Below are 26998 nucleotides of genomic sequence, written 5' to 3'. Positions count from 1 at the left end.
ACTTCAGTCACAAAATGAATGGTTGTAAATCAAGGGTTGGTACTTTTCGTAACATTATATATCCTCTACTTGCTTTGTTATTTTCTGTAGTTTTCTCTTCTTTCCCCTTCCTTTGTTCCTTTTCTTTCTTCCCTCTTCCTTCTTCCACTTTCCCTCCCTCCTTCCTCCCTCTTTCCCCCCTCCCTTCCTACCTCTTAAGCTCAACCTCCCTCCCTTGAACCCTCTTTCCTTCCTTCCTCTCAAACGCCAGTCTGACCTTCCTTCCCTCTTCCTTCCTTCCTCTTAAATTCCAGACCTCCCTCATCCTCTTCTTTTCCTTCCTTACTTCCTCCCTTTCTTCCTGTTGTTTCTTCCCGTTCCTTCCCTCATTATTATCCTTCCTTCCTTTCCTCTCCCTTCCTTCCCCTCCTTTCCTTCCTCTCAAACTCAATCTCCCTCCCTTCCTTCCATTTCCTCCTTTTCTCCCTTCCTTTCTTAAATTCCAGACCTCCCTCACCCTTTCCTCCTGTTTTTCTTCCTTCCTCCCTCCCTTTCTTCCTGTTGTTCCTTCCCTTTCCTTCCCTCATTTTCCTTCCTTTCCTCCCTTCCCCTCCTTTCCTCTTTCTTTCCTTCCTCTCAAACTTGACCTCCCTCCCTTTCTTTTACTTTCCTTCCTTCCATTTCCTCTCCATTCCTTTTCTCCCTTCCTTTCTTAAATTCCAGACCTCCCTCACCCTTTCCTCCTGTTTTTCTTCCTTGCTCCCTCCCTCTTCCTTTCTTCCTCTTGTTCCTTCCCTTCCTTCTCACCATTTCTTTCCTTACTTCCCTCCCTTCCCATCTTCCTTCCTTCCTTTTCCTCCCTCCAATGGTGGGTTTCAAAAAATTTTCAAACCTACTCTGTGGGTGTGGGAGTGGCTTGCTGGCCATGTGTTCTCTCTCTCTCTCTTTCCTTCCTTTTGTCTCTGTCCCTTTTTCTTTTTTTCTTTCATCTCTCACTTTCTTTCTTTTTTTATTTATTTCTTCCTTTCTTTCTCTGTGTGAGTGTGTGTGTGTGTGTGTGTCTGTCTGTCTGTCAGTGGTGGGTTTCAAAAATTTGATGAACCGGTTCTACCGAACTGATGCGAACTGGTAGGAACCCACCTCTGCCTCCTTCCCTTCTTCCTACTTTCCTTCCTTTCTCTCAAATCCCAGGCCTCCCTCCCTTCCCTCCTTTTCCTTCCTTCCCATCCCTTTCCTTCCTTTCTCTTAAATTCCAGACCTCCCTCGCCCTTCTTTCCCTTCCTTTTGCTTCCTTTTTTCCTCCATCCATTCCTCTTCATTTCTTCCTCATTCCTTCCCTTTCTTTCCCTCTCAGCATTTAACTATCCTTCCTTCCCTCCCTCCCATCTTCCTTCCTTCCTTTTCCCCCCTCCCTTCTTCTTCCTACTTTCCTTCCTTCCTCTCAAATTCCAGTCCTCCTTCCCTTCCTTTTACTTCCCCTCTGTCCCTTTCCTTTCTCTTAAATTCCAGACCTCCCTCACCCTTCCTTCCCCTCCCTTTTTCCTCCTTCCCTCCCTTCCCTTCCCTTTTCTGGCTTTCTTGCCACCAAATAGGGGCATGTTCACACAACCAGGTGGCTTACAGGCAGAGCGCAAGTCACTTGCAGGCTCCGATAAAGGAACCAGATTTCTATTTTTTGTCCTCCATCTTCATCTTTCTCCGTGAATGCGACCGAACAACCTTAGACGCTACAAAGATGCACGCCCTCGTGTGGCGAGAGGCTGCATTGCATCAAGAAAAAACAAACCACCTGAATCTTTTCAAACACCATTTTAATCGGTTGCAAAAAAAACATTACAAAAACGGAATAATCCAAGGAAAAACTCTTTTGTCTCCTGCGATTGATCTCCGAAAATACATTTAAAGATAGATCCTCTGTGGAACAAGCCAAAAGAAAGATACAGTCCCAAAAAACTCTCCCGGGTCAGTGCACTTCTTAAAAAAACATAATAAAAGAATAAAATAAAATAAAAGAATAATACAATAATAATAAAATAAAATAAAAGAATAATAATAAAAGAATAAAAGAATAAAATAAAATAAAATAATAAAATAATAAAATAATAAAAGAATAAAATAAAATAAAATAATAAAATAATAAAATAATAAAATAATAAAATAATAAAAGAATAAAAGAATAAAAGAATAAAAGAATAAAAGAATAAAAGAATAAAAGAATAAAAGAATAAAAGAATAAAAGAATAAAAGAATAAAAGAATAAAAGAATAAAAGAATAAAAGAATAAAAGAATAAAAGAATAAAAGAATAAAAGAATAAAAGAATAAAAGAATAAAAGAATAAAAGAATAAAAGAATAAAAGAATAAAAGAATAAAAGAATAAAAGAATAAAAGAATAAAAGAAAATAGAATAAAATAGAATAAAATAGAATAAAATAATAAAATAATAAAATAAAAAAATAAAAAAATAAAAAAATAATAAAATAAAAAAATAAAAAAATAATAATAAAAAATAATAAAAAAATAACAAATAATAAAATAAAAATATAGTAAAGTAAAATTATATATATAAGTAAAATAAAATAGTAACGTAAAATAAAATAATAAAATAGAATAAAATTATATATATAAAGTAAAATAAAATAAAATTATAAAAAATATAAAATATAAAATATAATATAATAAAAATATAAAATAAGTAAAATAAAATTATACAATTATAAAAAAATTATAAAATAAAATAGTAAAGTAAAATAAAATAATAAAGTAAAATAAAATAGTAAAGTAAAATAAAATAATAAAGTAAAATAAAATAGTAAAGTAAAATAAAATAATAAAGTAAAATAAAATAGTAAAGTAAAATAAAATAGTAAAGTAAAATAAAATAGTAAAGTAAAATAAAATAGTAAAGTAAAATAAAATAAAATAAAATAAAGGCCCTAGAATTGGGATCTGGGAAAAAGTAGCAGCAAACAGTATTATTGCAACAAATTTCTGTCCACCTACATGAATGCGTGACATATATTACAACAGAAAATCTTCTCTCTCTTGTTATTCCCATTGCATCAAGAACAGAAATCAATATACACGATGATGAAATTATTGTAGTTGCGATTTCATACGAAAATATTCTGACATATTCATTCTATGGGTAAAAGTGCAAATTCCATGCTCTGAAGCATTTCACGCTGCTTCCTTCACATAGTGATAGAAATAAGGTATTCAAATATTGAACTGTGCAAAATTTTATTTTAATGAGCAAACCTCTTAGCCGCTTGGTGCATTCAGCCAAAATCCCACAAAGCTGGCACTTAAAACTCGTAAAACATGCTATTCCCAAAGGGACACCTCCTTCTGTCTTGGATACAAGGGCCCATAATCCCCAGCCAGCAGCATTCATTCCTAGGATGGCTTGGACAGCCACTGAACTAGAAAAAGTAGATTTTCCCCCCTCCCCACGGCCCTTATGCTTTACCAGGTAAGCAAATTGATCCTGGAGCGAATTCTTTCCATTTTTATAATCAGCCCAATTTCTTACAAAATAAATATTATTTTAATGGCCGCCAATTACCTTCTTCTCAGAAAAACATCCAATAAACCTGAAGGGGACTCTAGAAATGATTAGATTTAAGGATACTTTTAATCACCGGTGGCACCAACCTCAAGGACTGAATTGTTTAAGGAAATTGAATTGAAATAGGAAAGGGATGGCGAACCTTTTCCAGCATCACGTGCCCAAAATGGAACATGTGTGCATGTGCGCGCGCCGGAATGCCGCAAACCCAAAGACCAGCCAGCCGGCGCATGCGTGCCTGTTTTTTGGCGGTTTTCAGGCTCCTTTGAGAGGGTGTTACAAAGTTTTTTGGGCTGTTTTCAGACTGTTTGAGCCAAAAAAATGGCCAAAAAACGGCCTGAAAACAGCCCAAGAACTGGCCTGTTTTTGTCCGTTTTTGGGGCCTTTCCAGGATATTTTTGGCTCAAAAAGAACTGAAAAACAGCCTGAAAGCAGCTAGAAAAACAGCATGTTTTTGCCCGTTTTCGAGGCCATTTTCAGGCTGTTTTTGGCTCAAAAACAGCCAAAAAAATGCCCGCAAATGGCCCAAAAAACCGTCTGTTTTTTGGCTGTTTAGGGGCCATTTTCCAGGCTGTTTTCAGGCTGTTTTTCCAGGCCATTTTCTGTCGCCCATGAAAACAGCTGGCCAGCATGCATGTGGCGGAAACCTGAAGAGCAGCTGGCTTTGCATGCCACCTCTGGCACCAGTGCCATAGGTTTGCCAACACAGAAATAGGGTGTGTGTGCCCACAAGTAAAACCGATGTTTTAGTCTCTGGCATTGAAACCAACATTTTAACCCTCGAATTCCCACCGTCATCATTTCTGTGGGAAGATAAGCAATCTTTACTCATCAGATGATCCAGAATATTAATTCTGCAAGGAACTGGTGTTCTTCCACCTTCTAATGGCTCCAGAAAGACACTCTGGAATTAACCACTCAAGATGTTGGCTACGGGTGAGCAACTATTACGATCTGTGGACTTCAACTCCCAGAATTCCTGAGCCATGCTGAGGTTAAAGGGTCACAGATGCCTAACCCTGGTGTAGACCTTGTGTCCCTCGTTGGTTTTCAAGTCTAGTGTTTGCTACACCGTTTACTCAACCAAACCATCATAAACTGGCTATGAATTGCCAACATCTGCCATCGCGATAACATCTGCAGATCTTTCTTGACTGGGGTAACTTTGCACAATTACTACTACCAATACACAGTGACACATTTCACTTCTCATGAGTGAGTGTGCCAAAACTGTGTGTAGGGACAGTCTTTGAGTTACCCAATCTTCTGATCCAGATTTTTGAAGGCACCTCCAACAACGTCTTGGCCACAGTCCTGTTAAGGATGAAAGGATCTCCCTCTGTGTCTTCTCTCCCAAAGGAAGGCACTCGACTGGTTGTAGGTAATGTTTGAGAGTCCTCACTAAAGGATGAGGAATTAAGGTGGTGAGGAGCACCCAAGAAGGAGGAAAGTTAGAAAATGCACCAAGTGGACTACGGAAGTCTCTTTTCTTCCTGGGTTCCATGTATCTCCTCAAAGTATTAGAAGACAACGTTGAATGAGCCAAGGGAACATGATGGTGACACCTCTTTCCCTGAACTAGACGTCCTCTAGATGTAAGGAATTGTTCCAAGGATCTTTAGCTCCTGTCTTTTGCGTTGGTGATCAACCATGTCTCAAAGGCATCAAGAACTTGGCCGTCACTGAACAGCAGTGAACAAGAACTCAAGGAGTTGAGTTTTACAACACAACATTATTCAACCCAACCTTCCATTGAGAAGTAGCTTTTCCTGAAAGTCTTTGGGAAAGAAGCTGAAGGTTCAGTTCAAGATAGCTGGATCTCCTCATACCACGACCATCCCTGAGAAACCTAGAAGGCCAGGAGAGAATGCTGCCCGGTCCTGTTCCAGAACTTTTGTGAGCCATCCAGCATCCTCACAGACCAGGATGGAGAACCACTGCTACTCAACTATATATATATATATAAAATGGCTGTGTGTGTATGTGTGTGTTTTCCAGCATAACTCTGGAACGCCTTGAGCAATTTCAACCAAACTTGGTACACAGATGATTTACTCTCTGGAAAAAAAATACTGTGAGGGTAAGACACCCTTAACACCCCTTGGGGTGTTGTGTTCTGTTACGATACAGCTTGTTGTGCCTTGAAATGACTTCTACTGTACTGCCGTAAAATGGCTTCTACTGTGCAGAGCGGTGGAGTTGCCGTGGTAACGGCTTCACAGTACTCCACAAGGGGGGCTTCCTCTGGCAAGGGGGGAAAATCCAACATTAGAAATTACATTTGGTCCAGACATTTTCCTCCTATAAATAAATACCCGGGGCAACGCCGGGTTATTAGCTAGTAAATAAATAAAACAGGACAGTCTCCCCTTTTACACAGAAAAAGAAACAATGGGCTCTCCATTCTCCTTTAGATGTATTTTGCGTGTGTGCAAAACGGCCCTCCCTGCTAGCAAAGGCACACAAAACATGCCAACGAGCAACTCACAACAACTTGGGGGCAGCCTAGATCCCTTTAGAATACAAAATCTTCATCCGCCATCGCGATGGCCCAGGCAAACCTCTCTCGCTGAGTTTTGTTGTAAACCTTCTCGATGGGCACATCAAACCGTTTGCACCTGGAGTCAAGGAATGCGGAGGAGAAGGAAGGACACACATCAGCATCCAAGCGGAAATGCAGGAGGCAATTAAAAGGATCGTGATGGCAAAACAGGCGCTTCTACTTTAAGCAGGGCTCCAGTTCTGTCAGGATTGCTGGGATTTAGACAAAAGGTTTAACTGAATTCAAGGGAGGTTGGATTTATTTGTGGCTACGTAGGGATTGTAAGCTGGTTCCTCTTTTGACTCCACCCCTGGATCAGAGGTGGGTTCCTACCAGTTCGCACCAGTTCAGTAGAACCGGTTCGTCAAATCTACCGAACCGGTTCGTCAAATCTACCGAACCGGTTCGTCAAATCTACCGAACCGGTTCGTCAAATCTACCGAACCGGTTCGTCAAATCTACCGAACCGGTTCGTCAAATCTACCGAACCGTTTAAAAGAGGTTCCACCAGAAAGCAGGCCACACTTACTGAAAAGGCTCCAAACATTTTTGAAACCCACCACTGACACACACACAGACACACTCACAGAGAGAGAGAGAAAGAGAAAGAGAAAGACAAAAAGAAAAAAAGAAAAAAAGAAAAAAAGAAAAAAAGAAAAAAAGAAAAAAAGAAAAAAAGAAAAAAAAGAAAGAAAGAAAAAGTGAGAGATTAAAGAAAAAAGGAAAAAGGAACAGAGAGACAAAAGGAAGGAAAGAGAGAGAGAGAAAGAAAACACATGGCCGGCAAGCCACTCCCACCAGGTCACATGGACAGCAAGCCACGCCCACAAAGGAGGCCACATCCAGAGTAGGTTCGAAAAATGTTTGAAACCCACCACTGCCCTGGATGCTGCCACTCATTCTCCTACGTAGATAGACCAAATCCCATAAATGTTTTGCAATTGTCCAACCATTTCTTAGGTTGCCGTATTTTTCAGAGTATAAGATACACCTTCCCCCCCCCCCCCCAAAAAAAGAGGGTGATAATCTGGGTGCGTCTTATACACTTAATACAGCACTTTTGGCTTCCTGAAACCCCGCCCCCTTCACAAAAATGGATATGTAGAGGGTTTGGGAGGCCTCCAAAATGCTCCTGGGGGCCGGGGGGGGGGACGAGCAAAAAACGGGCCGTTTTTCGCTCATTTTTGCCATCCCCAGCCCCCAGGAGGAGATCCACCCTGACTGCTCTTTAGAAGGCCAGATCCTGAAGAGGAAACTCAAAGACTTTGGCCACCAAATGAGAAGGAAGAAGGACTCCCTGGAGAAGAGCCTCATGCTGGGAACGATGGAGGGGAAAAGAAGAAGAAGGGGATGGCAGAGAATGAGGTGGGTGGATGGAGTCACCGAAGCAGTCGGCTTGAGCTTCAATGGACTCCAGAGGATGGCAGAGGACAGGAAGTCCTGGAGGAGCATGGTCCATGGGGTTGCGATGGGCCGGACACAACTTTGCAACTAACAACGACGACGTAGGGATTCCAAGCTGAATCCTATCTTGACTCTCCCCCCAAGATCCTGCCACTCCTTCTCCTAAACGTCCCTACCCTTCATCTCTTCCCTCTCACACCCCCTTCTAGTTGCCCTTCACCCACCAGGCCACGGTGATGCGAGGGTCCAGGTAATTCAACTTAGAGGTGCCCAGGGCAATCTGCTTGTTCTCCTCTCTGTCGGTGGCCTGGCATTTCAGCTTGGCCAGCTGTTCTTCTATCTTCTTCACCAGTTTCTTCTTCTTCTCTACGGCTCTGTTGCAAAACAGGGAGGTCACTTATGAATAGATTTCAAGCTCCAGAATTCCCCAGCCAAGATGGGGAATTATTTTATAATTATATTTTAACACTTTGGGGCTCAAAGTCAGCATTCCCACAATGCTGACTTTGGATCAAAGGAGCATTGATCCACTGGTTGTGGCAAGAATTGGTCAGCTGGCCTGTGGCACGAATTGGACTAGGTGGGCTAAGAAAGAATGGCTGGCCGAGAGTCACCCAGCTGGCTTTCATGCCTAAGGAGGGACTAGAACTCCCAGTCTCCTGGTGATTGGCCCAAAGTCACCCAATTGGCTTTCGTGCCTAAGGAGGGACTAGAACTCCCAGTCTCCTGGTGATTGGCCCAAAGTCACCCAGGGGGCTTTCATGCCTAAGGAGGGACTAGAACTCCCAGTCTCCTGGTGATTGGCCCAAAGTCACCCAATTGGCTTTCGTGCCTAAGGAGGGACTAGAACTCCCAGTCTCCTGGTGATTGGCCCAAAGTCACCCAATTGGCTTTCGTGCCTAAGGAGGGACTAGAACTCCCAGTCTCCTGGTGATTGGCCCAAAGTCACCCAATTGGCTTTCGTGCCTAAGGAGGGACTAGAACTCACTGTCTCCTGGTGATTGGCCCAAAGTCACCCAATTGGCTTTCATGCCTAAGGAGGGACTAGAACTCCCAGTCTCCTGGTGATTGGCCCAAAGTCACCCAGCTGGCTTTCATGCCTAAGGAGGGACTAGAACTCCCAGTCTCCTGGTGATTGGCCCAAAGTCACCCAGCAGGCTTTCCTGCCAAAGGAGGGACTAGAACTTCCAGTCTCCTGGTGATTGGCCCAAAGTCACCCAGCAGGCTTTCCTGCCAAAGGAGGGACTAGAACTCCCAGTCTCCTGGTGACTGGCCCAAAGTCACCCAGCAGGCTTTCATGCCTAACGCAGGACTTGAACCCACATCTCCTGGTTTCTAACCTGGTGTTTTCCCCACCAGACTGAACCAGCTCACGTGGGCGTATATCCACATGCCTTTCAATGAGAATGAGGAGGGACAGCCATCGCTGAGATTAAACACCGTCAGCCTCAAAAGAACCAGGATTTTCACTCACGCTTTGGATTTCGCCTCCTTCTTGCATTTGTGCTCCGCCCTGGATTTTCTCAGCCCCACTTTTGCATCGGAAAGCTGACACTTTCTGGCATTTATCTGGAAATACAAGAGGAGTAAGCCAAGAAATTAAAAGACACTTGTTCCTGGGGAGGAAAGCTGTAGCAAATCTAGACAGCATCCTAAAAAGCAGAGACATCACCCTGCCAACACAAGTGCATCTGATTAGGCGATGGTTTTCCCACTTGCAATGGATGGCTGTGAAGGTTGGACCATAAGGAAGGCTTGGAGCCAAAGAATGGAGGCCTTTGAACTCTGGTGCTGGAGAAGAAGACTCTTGCATTGAGTCCCTTGGACTGCAAGGCCATCCAACCGGTCAGTCCTAGAGGAGATCTACCCTGACTGCTCTTTAGAAGGCCAGATCCTGAAGAGGAAACTCAAAGACTTTGGCCACCTGATGAGAAGGAAGGAAGGACTCCCTGGAGAAGAGCCTCATGCTGGGAACGATGGAGGGCAAAAGAAGAAGGGGACGGCAGAGAAGGAGGTGGCTGGATGGAGTCACCGAAGCAGTCGGCCTGAGCTTAAACGGACTCAGGAGGATGGGAGAGGACAGGAAGGCCTGGAGGAACATGGCCCATAGGGTCACGATGGGTCGGGAACGACGTCGTAACTAACAACAACATCAAATGTGTTGGACATGCAATGAGGCAAAGACATATTGGAGAATGATAGAATTATGGCTGGAACAAATGGTGGGAGATCAAATTCTGTTCAAACCAGAAATTTTCCTCCTTGGCATAATACCAGAGGGGTATAAGAAGGGCATGCCCTATTTAGTTATCCATGCATTGACTGCGGCGCGAATAACCTATGCGCAGTGTTGGAAAAAAGAAAGTATCCCATCAGAGTTAGACATAACTAGAAAAATTCTGGCCTGTGAGGAAGCAGATAGAAGAGCCGAGGTGGCGCAGTGGTTAAATGCAGCACTGCAGGCTACTTCAGCTGACTGCTAGTTCGGCAGTTCGGCTGTTCAAATCTCACCGGCTCAGGGTTGACTCAGCCTTCCATCCTTCCGAGGTGGGTAAAATGAGGACCTGGATTGTTGTTGGGGGCGATATGCTGACTCTGTAAACCGCTTAGAGAGGGCTGAAAGCCCTATGAAGCGGTATATAAGTCTAACTGCTATTGCTATTGCTATTGCTATTACATAGACGTCTCCAGCAAAATGCATGTGTGTCTCCGTCTCCCCTTTGACTGCCTCACCTTTGCCTGGAGGTTCTTCATGGACTTCTCGTAGGTCTTTGGAGTTGCCCGCTGGTGGTTGCACAAAACGGCGACGGCTCGGTTGGCCCGGTTGTAGGAGAGGAGCTTAGCAGCCAAGCTGTCCTTCTCTGTGGGTGCAAAGTGTGGGAAATTAGCTCAAGGACTCAAGACGATCAAGATCAAGTGATATAATGCCTTGGTAAGACCACACCTAGAATCCTGCATCCAGTTTTGGTCACCACACTATAAAAAAGTTGTTGAGAATCTAGAAAAAGTGCAGAGAAGAGCAACCAGGATGATTTGGGGACTTGGGACTCAAACATACGAAGAACGGTTGCAGGAACTGGGTCTGTCTAGTTTAATGAAAAGAAGGACCAGGGGAGACATGATAGCAGTCTTCCAATATTTGAGGGAGTGTCACGGAGAGGTGGGGGCCAAGCTAATTTCCAAAGCACCTGAAGGCCAGGCAAGGAATGATGGATGGAAACTGACCAAGGAGAGATTCAACCTGGAAATAAGGAGAAATTTTCTGACAGTGAGAGCAATCAACCCATGGAAGAGAAGTTGCCTTCGGAAGTTGTGGGAGCTTCATCGCTGGAGGCTTTCAAGAAGAGACTGGACTGCCCTCTGTCAGAAATGATATAGAATCTTGTTCTGACCCACCCCTTCTCCGTCCGGGAACGAAAGCCAAACAGACGTACAAAAGAATGTTTTAATCAGTCCAAGCTCTTGTTGGCTGCAAGCCCAAATAAACAAAGATAATACCTCTGGCAGATTTCCTATAACTCACACAACACTGAAAACCCGGCTTCTCTTATCAAGCCACTTATCCAAGTTGGCTTCTCTCGGTTAGTGAACACGAACAAGAAGAAGAACGAAAACGTTGACTTCTGCAACCAGGGCGTGGCACCAGCAGTCTCTTTTTATCAGCAGGAGGGGATCTTGATCAGCATCAGCTGTTTCTAGTCACCTCCTGTAGTTACTCCGTTGAGTAGCCCTGCGCCTGCGTGCATCCTGATACAACTCCCAAATGTTTTCCTGAGCATTCCCTTTGATCCAATGCTCTGCCGCCACCTGGTGGCCAACCAGTCTCTCCTCGCCCTGCTCGGAGTCAACACCCTGTCCAGGGTCCTCCACCTCCTCCAGGGCCGACTCATAAGACCCCCTCGCTGTCGGAGTCTGGCGGCAGCTCCAACGGCTCCTGCCGGGCCACAACAGAATCTCCTGCTTGGGCAGGGGGTTGGACTAGATGATCTCCAAAGTCCCTTCCAACTCTGTTAATTTGTACCTTCTAGTCCAATCCCAAACAAGAAGCCCTATACCATCCTGGACAAACTGTCCTCTCTCTTCTTAAAAGCCTCCAGTGATGGAGCACCAACACCTTATGGAGGCAACTTGTTCTCTGATTAACTGTAATCAATGTGATCAAACTGACAGTGTCCTTCACAAGAGAAAGTTTCATGAAATTTCTCTCCCAATCCCCTTCCTCTTAGCATCAGAGGAAGACCAAGTGCCAATGGGTACTTGAGAGACTGCCTGCTGCCAATTACCTCCCAAAGACCCATTAGATCACACACGGTCGGCCTCCTCCGGGTTCCGTCTACCAGCCAATGCCACCTGGCTACCACCTGGGGGAGGGCCTTCTCTGTGGCAGCTCCGGCCCTTTAGAAAGAACTCCCCGCAGAGATTCGGACCCTCACCTCTCTCCAGGCCTTCCGGAAAGCCGTCAAAACCTGGCTGTGCCGGTAGGCCTGGGGTTGATGAGTTCCCCTCCCCTCTCGACTTGTATGGTTGTGTGACTCTTGCTTATTTTAATTACTTGCATTCTTGTTCTATGTTCCCCTTTTCCCCTTTTGAGTTGTTCGCGGCCCTGAGTCCCTCCCGGAAAAGGGCAGCATATAAATAAAACAAATCTCAATCTCAATGAACTGATTAGGATATGTAGCTGCAATTTTCTACAAGTCTACTTACCTTCGTGCGTCACAGGTGAGCATGCTGGCTTCGCACCAGGAAGACGAGTGGCTCTTCCCGTAACATTATCCTAGGCCATCTCCCTCCATTGGAGTCGCCTCAAAAATGGGCATCGCAACTGGGAAGGTTCAGAGCCAGCAGGAATCTGACTCCCTGCACAGAGCACCAACTCGTCTTCCCACCAAAGTGGTACCTATTTATCTACTTGCATAGAAAAGGCTCTCGAACTGCTAGGTGGACAGAAGCGGAAGCTGAGTGACGGGATCTCACCTTGCCATGCAAACCGCTGGAGCAGAGACCATCTCCAGCATCATTAAGCCACTGAGCCACCTCGTCACCCCTTGGAATGTGAATCCATTCATCTGTTCAATCCCCCAAATACGCCCCATCAAAAGTTCTCCAGAGGCGCTGAAAAATTCCGCTAGGATTAACGGCAGCTTAGGATGTGGTGTGTCAATTTGATTTACCATGGGTCAGCGCATCGAGCTGTTCCTGCAGCGTGATGGACGCGTTGTAAGTCCGGAAGACTTTTGCTGTCAATCCATCCATCAGGTCCTGGAGATGTTTGTTCAGCGTTGTTGTCTGGAAAGGCAAGTGGGGAGTAAAGTTAGAGAAGAGGAGCAGGAAAAACAGTGGCCCATTTAAGAGCTCTCAGTTGACTTTCAATTCCAGGAAGGCCCAGATAGAAATTTAATTCATGAATAGCCGTTATCTTTCCTCCAACTCTCAAATAATTCCTTTCTTCCTTAAAAGGTAGTTGTAGGATTGGCATTAATCCACTTCCCATCATTTTTAATCCAGGATAAAGATTGCTAAAGAGTTTTGTGGTGGTAATGAAGGCCAGTTCTACCATATGGATTGGGACGGGGGGGGGGGTTCCTCCAAAATTGGCAACATTAAGACTTAAAATGGCTGGCTGGGGAATTCTGGGAGTTCAGAAGTCTTAAAAGTTGCCAAATCTGGAGATCCCTGGAATAAGGAGATCATGACACTTTGAATTGAAATGCAAATGTATGGTATTTTTTTTTTTTAAAAAACCTACTCTACATAATTACCGTATTTTTCAGAGTGTAAGACGCTCCGAAGTATAATTTGGGGAGGAAAACAAGAAAAAAAAATCTGCCTCTCCTTAAAACAATTTGCCGAGGTAGCACAGTGGTTAAAGGCAGCACTGCAGGCTACTTCAGCTGACTGCAGTTCTGCACTTGGGCTGTTCAAATCTCACCGGCTCAGGGTTGACTCAGCCTTCCATCCTTCCGAGGTGGGTGAAATGAGGAGCCGGATTGTTGTTGGGGGCGATATGCTGACTCTGTAAAGCGCTTAGAGAGGGCTGAAAGCCCTATGAAGCGATATATAAGTCTAACTGCTATTGCTATTGCCTCCTTGCAACAAAAAAGCAAACAGCCTGTTTCTTATGCAAACAGCATAATAGCTATAATACCCCTACTGCATCATTCCCCCCTATTGAAACTTCACCCAATCCTAAGATTACTGTGTAATTTCATAAATGACAGGTTCTTCTCCATTAAGCATGAGCCCAACAACTCACTGCTGGCTTCTGGATCACTCTCCCTTGTCTCCTCCCCACTGGTCCAAGGCTCAGGCGCCACCTGGTGGCCAACCAGTCTCTCTGCGCCCTGCTCGGAGTCGGAACCCTGTCCAGGGTCCTCTACCTCCTCCAGAGCCGACTCAGAGGGCCCCTCGCTGTCGGAGTCTGGTGGCAGCTCCAACGGCACCTGCTGGGCCACAACAGATCCCCATGTGCTTAAGCAAACTGAGTCATCAAATAATGTCACATCCCCATGTCCTGGATTCAACGATGGACCTCATCATTCCGTTCTCCCTCAGACCTAATGAAGTAGAATACAAATGGACTCTCCGAAGGAAAACAAGGAAGACAGACAGGAGTACGAAATTCAAGACAGACAACGTGCACTTACAGAAAGCTTATCGAAGAGGCTGTCCCCCGGTTCTTTCTCCTCCATGAATAACTGCAAGTTCTTGAACACCTTACAGCAAAGACAGATTGTGTCAGAATATTCATGAACTGGAATAGGACATAGCAACAGGTCAGCCATTGGGGGCTGGCTGGAATAGGAGGACATGGTAACAAGGTCAGCCCATGTATAGGCATGGCAACTGGGTCAGCCAGTGGGAACTATTTGGTGACCGAGAGCCATGCCAGATGGCTCGGAGCCTGGGCGTGGCTTACCTATGTAGCTCTGAGTCTGTGCAAGAGAACTAATCAAGTCTGTATTAAGCTCTGAACTGAAACCCAGCTCTCCTTTGCCTGTGTTTTGCCTGTAACTACTACCAAGTTGGAGAATCCACTATTGGTATTGTACATTTACTCATGCATTATTATGTATATAAAGAAGTTAATGAATCCTGCTGAATCCGTTACGCTTTCTGGATTTGATTTCTGCAACTAACTGGCAGATTTCACAATAAGGGCCTCAGAAAATTTACAGCAACAGGATGTGCAGAAATGGATAGATTAACACTTGCAATTAAGGAAAAGGAACGGACTGAATATTTTATAATATGGGATTTATTTTATCAATAGTTAGACAACAAAAACAGAAGTTAGAAACGTGGAAACGTAAGAAAAAGATTAATGAAATAAAGGGGGGTAGAAAAGTAAACATTATGATTATTATTTTTATTGTTATAGAATGCCAATGTTGTGAATATTGTTGTAAACATTATGACCATCCTTCAAACTATTTGCACCCAGACAACACATTGTTTAATTGAAAATGGAATTTATGTGTGTTAAAAAAATAAAAAACTTTATACAAAAAAAAAAAACCCTTTTGGGAGGGGCCAATCACCTCCAAGGTGTGGTTTTACTCTTAAGTCGACCCAGCTTTCTTAGTTGTTCTTGTCTTCTGGAAGCTCCGCGCATGCGCATACTGGGAACAGGCTCCAGCTGTTCCTCTGCCTCGCTGCTGTCTAGCTCCCTCTCTGCCTCTGATGCAGAGCCCTCGTCCGAGCCTTCCCCAGATTCCAGGACTGGCCCATGTTCCTCCCCAACCTCCTCACTGTCCGACTCTGCTTTCAGCTCCGCTGGCCGCCGGGAGGCCACAGCAGAAAGGATATCCTCTTTGCAGAGACACAATGGGTACCAATGAATAACGTTAGAGCAGCTAAGATGATAAAGAAATTCCATCCTAGATACCCTGAACGACCCAGGTGAGGGGGGGAAGATTAGGTGATTAAAATCATTTCTATCTGTCTATTTCCAGATCCATTCTTCTTACGGGGGGAGGGGAGGGGGGGAAGGCCTGTCAAGTGTGAAACGATGGCAGCTACGTGACTCTTCTTTTCAACTTGCCACTTGAGTTAAGGGGAGGAGGTGTTGCTTTAGAACAGGTTAGATGGAGAAACGAAACCTCCACGCTTCTGCTGAAGGCGGTGAGAGCCTGAAACCTTTTCAAGGACACCGTAGCAGGTGCCGCATTGAAGCAGACGGTTCCCGTAAACAAAGAGAACTTGTTTCCATGGATTATGTGAGAGGTTGGGCTGGGGAAATTATTGTTTAATTCTATGAACTGGTGTCTGGGAACTTCAGAGTTAGTTCTGCTCCGACGTTACCCTGCAGTGTATTCATTAAACAGTAAGATGTTTTTGGGGAAACGGAATGAAAGGGGAGTTTGATTTGGATTCTTGAGCTGGAGGTTGACAGCTTGTTACGTAGAGTTCCACTCCTGATAGACTCTAAGTTATGTACAAATCCATAAATGAAAACGGGAAATCAATAAAATTCCAAATAAATAGAACGCCATAATATAATGCAATACAGCAGTCCGGGAGATGGCATCAAATGTCTTTAGGCAAACAACATTCTTCTCTAATCTCTTCTGGGATTTGAAGGCCTTGCAGGACAAGAAGGGTTTTGCAATGTTCTGAACAATTATCCAGGTCAGGCCTGGTAGGCAATAGATCCCTAATAGCTCTGGTGCATTTCCATTGTGAAATATTAGAACTGTGAAGAAAAACCTATGGCGCATGTGCCATGGGTGGCACACGGAGCCATCTCTGCGGGCACGCGAGCCGTTGCCCTATGTCAGCTCCAGCACCCATGCACCCAGCGGCCAGCTGATTTTCGGCCTCCCCGGAAGGCATGGGGAGTCCGTTTTCACCCTCCCCAGGCTCCAAAAAAGCCTCCGGAGCCTGGGGAGGGCGAAAAATAGGCCTACCGGAAGTTCAGAAAGGGACCAGAGGGTTGCAGGAGGCCATCACAGCCAGAAACGGAGCTCAGGAATCTGTTTTTGCTGGCAGAGACACCGCAGCCCGGTCCTTCACTGTTTCCAAGGTGGCAACACGGGCCAGATCTAAACACTCGGCGGGCTGGATTCGGCCCCCGGGCCGTGAGTTTGACACCTCTGGCCTAAGCTCTCCGCGTTACGCTCTTTGGAAGCGCCCAGTTGGATCGGGGCCACCCCCTAGCTCACCTGCTTCTCCACGGACACCTTGTTGTAGTAACGGATGCAGTCCTTGCCCAGGAAGTCGAACTCCACCACGTTCTCCTTGCCGCCCTGCCGTGAGTGCAGAGCGATGTGCTCTACTCGCAAAGAGCAGCAGCCCACCGTGTCGGCCGTCTCCCCTTCCTCTTTCTCATTCCCCGCTCTCAGGGCCAGCTGGAAGGAGACAAAGGAGGGGTGATCGTTCACTTTAGAGCCATGGTGGCGCAGTGGTTAAATGCAGCACTGCAGGCTACTACTAGATCAGCAGGTCAGCGGTTCAAATCTCACCGGCTCAGGGTTGACTCAGCCTTCCATCCTTCCGAGGTGGGTGAAATGAGGACCCAGATTGTTGGGGGCAATATGCTGACTCTCTGTAAACCGCTCAGAGAGGCTTGAAAGGCCTATGAAGCGGTATATAAGTCTACTGCTATTGCTATTGCTATTACTTTATTGTCACTGCACCTCGTACAACGAAACTAAATGCTGCCTTTAGTGTACATCACACATAAAAAAAAAACACAAACACACCTCCTTCACAATTGAATTAAAAGCCCCTGATATTGCATTAATAGCAATAGCAGTTAGACTTATATACCGCTTCATAGGGCTTTCAGCCCTCTCTAAGCGGTTTACAGAGTCAGCAAATTGCCCCCAACAACAATCCGGGTCCTCATTTCACCCACCTCAGAAGGATGGAAGGCTGAGTCAACCCTGAGCCGGTGAGATTTGAACAGCCGAACTGCAGAACTGCAGTCAGCTGAAGTAGCCTGCAGTGCTGCATTTAACCACTGCGCCACCTCGGCTAATTTATTAATATTGCACTATACAGCAGAATTCAATATCGTTCCTGCCCTGAGATAGAAGCTGTTTTTCAGCCCGCTTGTCTTTAGTTTTTATTATCCTGTACCGGCTGTCAGATGGTAATAGTTAAAAAAAAAACGCCCTGATGACGTTCCTTAGTTGGGTCACGAAACGTCTGCAAGAAGACAACTAAACTCGGACAAAACCGAGGACCCCACCGGTCAAACCCCCAAGTGACAAATATTCTCCTCGGTGGGCTTCCTGTCCACCCACGGGGTCTTTGGGAAGAGGTGCAGGGAACGATGCCAACCACCTGGGCTGCAATGCCCTTACCTTATCGATGAAATAGAGGGCCACGGATATTTGCCGCTTCTTCAGCTCCTTGGATTTCCAGTCGGCCCGGTACTGGCGTCGGATCCGGTGAACCAGCTTCTTCAACCGACGAGCCACTTCGTATTTCTGCCAGTCTTTCTCGCCCTAGAAGAAAAGGGGACTGTTGTGAGACTAGCATTTTTGCAAAGGTGTTCGTGTGTGTGTGTGTGTGTGTGTGAGAGAGAGAGAGAGAGAGAGAGAGAAGAGATGAGAGAGAGAGAAGCAGAGACGGAAGGGGAGAGACAGAAAGAGAGAAAGAGAGAAAGGAGAGAAAAGAGAGACAGAGACACAAAAAGAGAAAGAAGAGGAGAGAAAGAGAGAGAGAGAGAAGCAGAGACAGAAGGAGAGAGACAGAAAGAGAGAAAGAGACACAGAAAGAGAGAGGGAAAGAGGGAAAGAGAGGCAGAGAGGGGGGGAAAGAGGGAAAGAGAAAGGAGAGAGAGAAGCAGAGAAGGAGAGAGACAGAAAGAGAGACAGAGAGAAGGAGAGAGAGAAAGAGAGACAGAGAGAGAGATGGAAAGAGGGAAAGAGAGACAGAGGGAGGAAAGAGGGAAAGAAAAAGGAGAGAGAGAGAGAAGTAGAGAGGAGAGAGACAGAGAGACAGAGAGGAGAGAGAGAAAGAGGGAAAGAGAAAGGAGAGAGAGAGAGAGAAGCAGAGACAGGAGAGAGACAGAAAGAAAGAGAGACACAGAAAGAGAGAGGGAAAGAGAGACAGAGAGGGGGGAAAGAGGGAAAGAGAAAGGAGAGAGAAGCAGAGAAAAGGAGAGAGACAGAAAGAGAGACAGAGAGGAGAGCGAGAGAGAAAGAGAGAGGGAAAGAGAGACAGAGAGAGGGAGGAAAGAGGGAAAGAGAAAGGAGAGAGAGAGAGAAGCAGAGAGAAGGAGAGAGACAGAAAGAGAGACAGAGAGGAGAGAGAGAAAGAGAGAAAGAGAGAGAGAGGAAAGAGGGAAAGAGAAAGGAGAGAAAGAGAAAAGCAGAGACAGAAGGGGAGAGACAGAAAGAGAGAGAGAGGAAAGAGAGGCAGAGAGATAACAAGGGAGAGGAGAGAAAGAGAGAGAGAGAAGCAGAGACAGAAGGGGAGAGACAGAGAGATAAAGAAAGGAGAGGATAGAGAAAAAGAGAGAGGGAGGGAGGGTGAGAGAGAGAGAGAAGGGAGAGAGACAGAAAGAAAGAGGGCATAGAGAGAGAGGAGAGGGGGGAGAGAGAAAAAGACAGAGAAAGAGAGGAGAGAGAGAAAAAGAGAGGGAGAGAAACAGTGACAGAGAGAGAGAGAGAGAAAGAGGAGAGGGAGAAAGGGACAGAAAGACAGAAATCGTCGTAACTTCAAAAGGTCACTAAGTGAACTGTGGAAAGTATAGATCCACCTGTACCTAGCAGGAACCGAGAGACCAACTCCGAAAGCAGGTAACGATGGGACTCACCTTCAGCTTCGAACTCGGGTTCAACATGATGTATTTGATGGAGCCCTGGATGTTCTCTGTCCAGGAAGCCAGCCAGGTGACGGTGTTGTCGCACCTGACTTCCCTCCACTGGTGACCTCGCGGAGGCCGGGGGGCTTTTGAGTCTCTGGGAGGGAGAAGGGGAAAAAACCACAGGAAGGGTTGAAAGGTTAAAAAGGAAGCAGCAGGAGAGCAACGGGGCTGTTCAAGCACGGTGGAGACCTTCCCCCCTACAAGTCTCCCCACTCTATGTTAGGAATTGGGTCCCCCAGCCGGCTTTCATGCCTAAGACGGGACTAGAACTCCCAGCCTCCTGGCGATTGGCCCAAAGTCATCCAGCTGGCTTTCATGCCCAAAACAGGGCTAGAATTCCCAGCCTCCTGGCGATTGGCCCAAAGTCACCCAGTTGGCTTTCATGCCCAAAACAGGGCTAGAATTCCCAGCCTCCTGGCGATTGGCCTAAAGTCACCCAGTTGGCTTTCATGTCCCAAAACAGGGCTAGAATTCCCAGCCTCCTGGCGATTGGCCTAAAGTCACCCAGTTGGCTTTCATGTCCCAAAACAGGGCTAGAATTCCCAGCCTCCTGGCGATTGGCCCAAAGTCACCCAGCCGGCTTTCATGCCTAAGATGGGACTAGAACTCCGAGCCTCCTGGCGATTGGCCTAAAGTCACACAGCGGGCTTTCATGCCCAAAATGGGACTAGAACTCACCGTCTCCTGGCGATTGGCCCAAAGTCACCCAGCTGGCTTTCATGCCCCAAAACAGGGCTAGAATTCCCAGCCTCCTGGCGATTGGCCTAAAGTCACCCAGCTGGCTTTCATGACTAAGACGGGACTAGAACTCCCAGCCTCCTGGCGATTGGCCCAAAGTCACCCAGCTGGCTTTCATGCCTAAAATGGGACTATAACTCCCAGCCTCCTGGCGATTGGCCTAAAGTCACCCAGCTGGCTTTCATGCCCAAAATGGGACTAGAACTCACCGTCTCCTGGCGATTGGCCCAAAGTCACCCAGCTGGCTTTCATGCCCCAAAACAGGGCTAGAATTCCCAGCCTCCTGGCGATTGGCCTAAAGTCACCCAGCTGGCTTTCATGACTAAGACGGGACTAGAACTCCCAGCCTCCTGGCGATTGGCCCAAAGTCACCCAGCTGGCTTTCATGCCTAAAATGGGACTATAACTCCCAGCCTCCTGGCGATTGGCCTAAAGTCACCCAGCTGGCTTTCATGCCTAAGACGGGACTAGAACTCCCAGCCTCCTGGCAATTGGCCTAAAGTCACCCAGCTGGCTTTCATGCCCAAAATGGGACTAGAACTCACCGTCTCCTGGCGATTGGCCTAAAGTCACACAGCGGGCTTTCATGCCTAAGACGGGACTAGAACTCCCAGCCTCCTGGCGATTGGCCTAAAGTCACACAGCAGGCTTTCAGGCCTAAGACAGGACTAGAACTCGTAGTCCTTCTAGGGATTGGCCCAAGGTTACCCAGCCAGCTTCCATGCCTAAAGTTGGACTAGAACTCACTGTCTCCTGATTCAAAGCCACCAGCCAGCTTTCATACTTAAGGCAGGACTAAAACTCACAATATTCCAGAGATTGCCAAAAGTCACCCAGCCAGCTTTCAGGACTAAGGCAGGACTAGAACTCACCATCCCTCAGCCTGTCGTCTTAAGTACTACTTAACTACTACAGCAAACTCGCAGCCTTTCAATTAACCAGAACGGAATTTTTAAATAAGGAGGAGAGAGGAAGTGAGAATGTCAAGTCCTTTGCTCAATCTTAAAGCATGCTGCCTGGCGCATTCTGGGAGTTGATGTCCGCCCATCCTAAAAATTGCCAAGGTTCGGAATCGCTGCCCACAGACCCATCTGTCAGGTTTCCCACAGATGCCCTAATTGATTCACGAGCCTCGAGCCAAGTTTCAAAAGAAAACCAGTCCTTTATTAGGAACACATTTCGGTAATACCCCATTGAAGTCAGATCTGACCTCATTTAAATTATGGCTGAACATTGCTCGTTTCTTCCCTCCCCTCAGTCTGTGTCATGAATCACATTCTCCAACGAGGTGCACCCCTCACAAGTCTGCTGAGATCCGATTCTAGCCAAAGGTATGCGTGGAATGCGCCCTGCCCCACCCCTTTCATCACCATGGCAACTTGATCGTTGCACAATTCCAGACTCACTTGCTACAATTGATGATGACGTCTTCCGGCATTATCCTCTTCTTCAGCATCCCCATTTTGGGGTGATCCCCACGGCCCCGGAATAAACCCGGAGGTTCGGTTTTGAAATTCCCGATCTTCTCCCGATGCCCATCAATTACGCAGTAACCGTATTCTTCTTGGATTCTTTCTGCCTCCTCTTTCAACCTCTATTAAAAGGACAAAGGGGATTACAGCCATTCCTCGATTTGCAACCAACAAGTGAGCCCAAAACTTCTGTCGCTAAGTAAAACATTAGCTAAGTGAGTTTGCTCCATTTTACCACCTTTCTTGCCGCAGCTGTTAAGTGAATCACTCATCATCATCTTTTAACGACCCCATAATCCCTTGCGCGATGGACAACTGAATGAAGCTAAGTGTTTACTGGCCCATTGCCCTTCCTGTCACCAATGCAGAGTCTTATTCATTGATGGGATTCAACCAATGTAACAACCGGTTTGCTTTGCTTGCATTTTTCAACAAGAGTGAAAATGACCTCAGGTTCTACCAATCATGTCTACACACCTGTTTCTCTTCCTTGGGCAAAGCCTTCTGGGCTTCCTGCTTTTCCAGAAAGTAGTTATGGATGTCGCTGAAATCGCACCTCTTCAGGTCTTTGATTTTCTTCCTTTCCTGTGGAGTCATCACCTACACGGGAAAAGGAGGAGGCCATCTAAGTGCTAAAGCGGTGCATAACTTAGAAAACAAGTTCAGTAAGATACCTTCTAAACCAGTCTTCATCAATCTTGGCAACTTTATTGGCAACCAGAAGAATCCCATAGTGTCAGATTCGGGTTAATGTCGGGGTTCCAAATAGCATCCCAAATTAAATCAGAGTCCAAGGGAAAGTATTGCTCAAATTTCCAATTTATTAAGAGAGCCATGTTGGCACATCTGGGAAGATCCGAATCTGAAAGCTTCCCAGTTTTCCCCACCCAATTGAAAGTTCAAGATCTTGCCCCCACACCCACAAGTCCATCCCATGGTCCAATCTCCCACTGCCATGCTGTCAATTCCACCCATCCAGTTTCAGTCAGGTGCAGAGGTGCAAAGACAAAGGATGACCTTGTCTTCCTAGAAAGAATGTTGTTATGGCTACCTATCATCTCACTCCTTACAATCCCCACTCCCGTTTTCCCACCATAGAAAATGAATAATAGAAGAGAAAGGAGGTTGAGAAGATAGAAGGAATAAGGTTGTTGCAAAAAAAAAAGATGGGGTTGCAAGAAAGGGAACCAAACTGTATTATATATGTGTGCAAAAATGAGCATAGAGGCTAATGATGAGTAGATAAAATGTTAAACAGCAATTATAAGAATGTATATCTATGAATGAAAGGGAAAAATAAAAAGCTTTTCTTTAGAAAAAGAAAATGCATAATAGAATAATAGAAAGTGTGGCAGGCCAAAGATTCAAAAGAAAATATGGCTGCAGGCCTGACACATAAGACAGCATGGCAACATTAAGTATGGACTTCAACTCCCAGAATTTCCCGTGGAACATGGCTTCTTTAAGCCATGTGGACTTCAACTCCCAAAATTCCCCAGGCAACATGCCTTACTTTTAAGAAGTATGGACTTCGATTCCCAGAATTGGTCTAACCAGCATGACTACTTTGAGAAGTGTGGACTTCAATTCCCAGAATCCCCTAGCTAATATAACCACTTGAAGAAGCAGATATCAAAGAAAGAGTTAGCAAGAAGGATTTCTACGCCAGGGCTCTCCAAACTTTGCAACTTTGCAATGAAATCCACAAGTCTTAAAGTTGAATTCTGGGAGTTGAAGTCCACAAGTCTTAAAAGTTTAATTCTGGGAGTTGAAGTCCACAAGTCTTAAAAGTTTAATTCTGGGAGTTGAAGTCCACAAGTCTTAAAAGTTTAATTCTGGGAGTTGAAGTCCACAAGTCTTAAAAGTTTAATTCTGGGAGTTGAAGTCCACAAGTCTTAAAGTTGAATTCTGGGAGTTGAAATCCACAAATCTTAAAGTTGAATTCTGGGAGTTGAAATCCACAAATCTTAAAGTTGAAATTTGGGAGTTGAAGTCCAAAAATCTTAAAAGTTGAATTCTGGGACTTGAAGTCCACAAATCTTAAAAGTTGAATTCTGGGACTTGAAGTCCACAAGTCTTAAAAGTTTAATTCTGGGACGTGAAGTCCACAAGTCTTAAAGTTGCCAAGTTTGGACACTTGTGTCCTAAGCAACTTTATCTATCTGTCCGCTGCACCTTTCCATCATTCTGCTTTTGGGGGGGGGGGCACTTCCGCTATAACAATCTCCCAAATAGCACCCCCACCCCCACCCCCTCCCCAGTGGATACCTGCATCCAGTCACAGAAAAAATTATCCCGGAAAATCTTCTTGTGTGTATAATCGTGGTCCAGCATCTTGGCGAAAAATGTCGCTACTTCCTCAGCGGCCCGGCTAAGTTTCATCGGCCTGCCTACAACAGAAGAGGGTGACCATGTAGTGATCAAGTGGGGGTCCTGGCTATCCTTCCATCCCAGTAAGGACCAACTCTTCTCTCCACCCATCTACGAAGCTCAGGAGATGCCACCACACCCAGCTTCTCCCCCACCTTGTAGAGATTCTCAGTCATCCAAGTCATGATTGTCCCAAAGGTGCTAAAATATCTGCATATCTTAAGAACCACTCAAACGAGAGATATAAACGAGACTGGGAAAAAATGGATTGACTATATACAAAATAAATACGGGACTAAGAAATTCCAGATAGCTTATGATTAAGATCAGGAATGATATAAATCGTTCAAAGTTAGCCTAGCAAGGAGGAGCTAAGTTCAATTTAAAGATGTTACAAATTTTCTATTCTTTTTTCAAATATATTCTAGACTGTTTTTGTTAAAAGATTTATACCGTATATGGGTTCTGGGAAATCGGGGGAGGGAAGGCGGGGGGGAGGGTTGGGGGGGAAGGGGAGAGGGAGGGATCTATATTTGGTTTGACGAGGGGTGTTAGATTTTAAAGCAATATGATTGCACATGTATACTGTCTTCTCTTATTTTTTCTTTAAAACTAAGATATGTTAAGTATATTGATATGGAAGCATAAATACCATCAACATAGAATGGAATTTGCTCAGAAGCGGAAATACACCAATGAGAGAAAGAGTGGGAAACAGAGGAGAGAAGAAAGATAGGAAGAGAGGGATAGGAGAGAGGGTAAGGGGGGAAGATGAGGAGGATAAGGAGGAGTGGAATGAAGAGAGAGGAGAAGGAGAAAGGAAGGGGAAGTAGAGTAGGAAAGGATGATGGAGGGAAGAAAGGAGGTAGGAGAGAGGCAGAAGAAAGAGGTGTATGGAGAGCAGAAGAGCTAATAATGGGTTTTTTTATCTTTCTGGGCGTTGATGACAAGAGGAACTGATGTAATTACTACTTAATACAAGAGGATATTGTCTATGTAATAGTATACATGCGATTATATGTTATGAAAATGGAAAATAAAAAAAATATTTCATAGATGCAAATCCAGAGAAGACCACTTACCATTGTAGTAGAACTTGACGGAGTTTGGCAGAGGCTGGTAGGGTGGAGCAAAGTAGGGGCCTTTGTGGTGCAACTTATGCCATTTGACTCCATCATCTCGTTTCTCCTCTTCCCACCTGGCGAGAGGAAGTTTGGAACGGGTTAACATCATCCGAGAAGACCAAGAACCTCTTGAGTGTATGGTTTGATTCCTAAATCCTGCTTTCCCCCCCCCCCCCCTCAGTCCTAACATCCTAACTCTTCTTAAAAGTCTCAGGGTTCCAAATAGCATCCAAAAGTAAATCAGAGTCCAAGGCAAAATAATACTCAAAGTTCCCATTAGGGTTGCGGGCCTGATAAAAAGTATGACCCGCTAATCTTCTCATTATAAACATGGAACTCAAAAACGATGGGTTTGCGCGTTGAACGTTGGGAGGGTTGAAGTAGGGGAGAAATGAAGGAATTCACCATCCAAAGGACTCCAAAGTTGCTAAGCTTCTTTCTCGAGATTTAGAAGTAAATTTCTTGCAGGCCAAATCAAAGGTTTGGGATATATGTCAGCAAGAATTCTATTTAAATGACCAGAACTTTTCCTTTTGGGCTTAATGGAGAAAGAACTGGAGAAAAAAAAGAAATTGGAATTCTGTTATTATATACGTTGACCAGCAGCAAGACTCTATTGCATGCAAAAAAAAATATATGGAAGAACACTTCGATTCCCACCATGGATGATTCAATTTCAATTTAATAAGGAGAGAAGAAAGGAGGGAAGGAAGGAGGGAATGTAGGAGAGAAGGAAGGGGGGAAGGAAGGAGGAAAGGAAGGGGGAAAGGAAGGAGAGGAGGAGGGAAGGAGGGAAGGAAGCAGGGAAGGAGGAGGGAAGGAGAGAAGGAGAGAAGAAAGGGGGAGGGAAGGGGGAAGGAGGAAGGGAAGGAAAGAGAATAGGAGAGAAGAAACAAGGGAAGGAAAGAGGCAGGGAGGGAAGAAGAAATAGGACCGTTGTAAGATAAGATGGAGTTATGGGATGGTAAGAAAGCAATTTCAAGTATATTGTCAACTGTAGGGGGAAAAATTGTTATAAATACATATTATTAATAACAGTTATGAGGTCATATAATTGTGAATGTATATATGAAATTAATAAAATTTTCAAAAAAAAAGAATGGTTGCAGATGTTGATGGCTGGAATGGCAAAATTGACTGTTTTGATTCAAGAAAAGAATATAAAAGTTTCTACTTGGGGAGATCGCTTCTGAACTATAGAATACATTCCTCACGAATCACAAGATGCAACGCTTAGCGATAATCATAGGTTACTAATAAGCAATCAAATCACACCAGGAAACAAATAAAACAATATAAATTGCAAAGTTACAAGCAACACGGCTATAGTCCTAAGTGGTTAGGTACAAGGAAGATACTAGGAAACCATACTAGGAAAGTAAATAAACCCAATATGAACCATACAGCTACAAGCAGCAAAGTTATAGTCATAAGTACAGAAGGAGATAGGTAATAGGAAGGAGGAGAAGGAGGATAGTAATACAGGCTAACTAAATAGTTGTAACACTATTGTGGCAATTGGTTGCTTAACAGAGTGTTGGCATGGGGGGAGGAAACCTCATCTCACCACTTACTCTTTGGAGTTCTCGCACCCCACTTTGAAGAAAAATGCAGCAAAATCCAATGGAAAATTATTATAAAGAGCAATCAAGCCAGCCTTCTCTTTCATGCTTTATGCCCAGCAACGCTGGGGAGCCTCCCACGCTCACGCACGCCCCATGCCACACCAGCAAAACACGTTGCACGACACCCCCCCCCTGGCAAAACCTGAACACAGTACCTGGCTTTGGGGGCCAGGACCCTGATCCACGCGGCGCAAATCCGGGTGAAAGTCAGAGGCGCAACCTGGCGTGGAGAGCGCGCCCACTGTGCCAGGCTGTGCCCATGCTTGAGCATGCCTTGCCAGCCCAGTCATGTCCAACTGGCCACGTGCATGGGTGAGATGGTGCTGAAGGGGGGAGTAAGGTAAACCCTCCTTTG

General features: G+C 45.3%; 1 protein-coding gene across 1 annotated transcript; it reads right to left on the bottom strand.

The window, feature by feature from the left end:
* Positions 1–5949: 5949 nt before the first annotated feature.
* On the bottom strand, positions 5950–26941 carry TOP1MT (DNA topoisomerase I mitochondrial). The gene is made up of 14 exons (XM_087706628.1): positions 26799–26941; positions 24977–25092; positions 23793–23914; positions 22002–22124; positions 21459–21646; positions 19264–19408; positions 17804–17947; positions 16658–16843; positions 14141–14209; positions 12668–12782; positions 10230–10357; positions 8971–9065; positions 7721–7870; positions 5950–6168 (listed from the first exon to the last, which is right to left on the bottom strand). The coding sequence occupies exons 1-14, from the start codon at positions 26912–26914 to the stop codon at positions 6066–6068; spliced, it is 1800 nt and encodes a 599-aa protein (XP_087562754.1). The 5' UTR covers positions 26915–26941; the 3' UTR covers positions 5950–6065.
* Positions 26942–26998: the final 57 nt, after the last annotated feature.

This window comes from Thamnophis sirtalis, unplaced genomic scaffold (assembly GCF_051295495.1).
Source record: "Thamnophis sirtalis isolate CommonGarterSnake01/CBP01778 unplaced genomic scaffold, rThaSir2_p1.2 scaffold_2, whole genome shotgun sequence".
In the NCBI taxonomy this organism is placed as follows: domain Eukaryota; kingdom Metazoa; phylum Chordata; class Lepidosauria; order Squamata; family Natricidae; genus Thamnophis; species Thamnophis sirtalis.
Note: the sequence above shows the minus strand (reverse complement) of the source record. Positions and strands in the feature narration are given on the sequence as shown.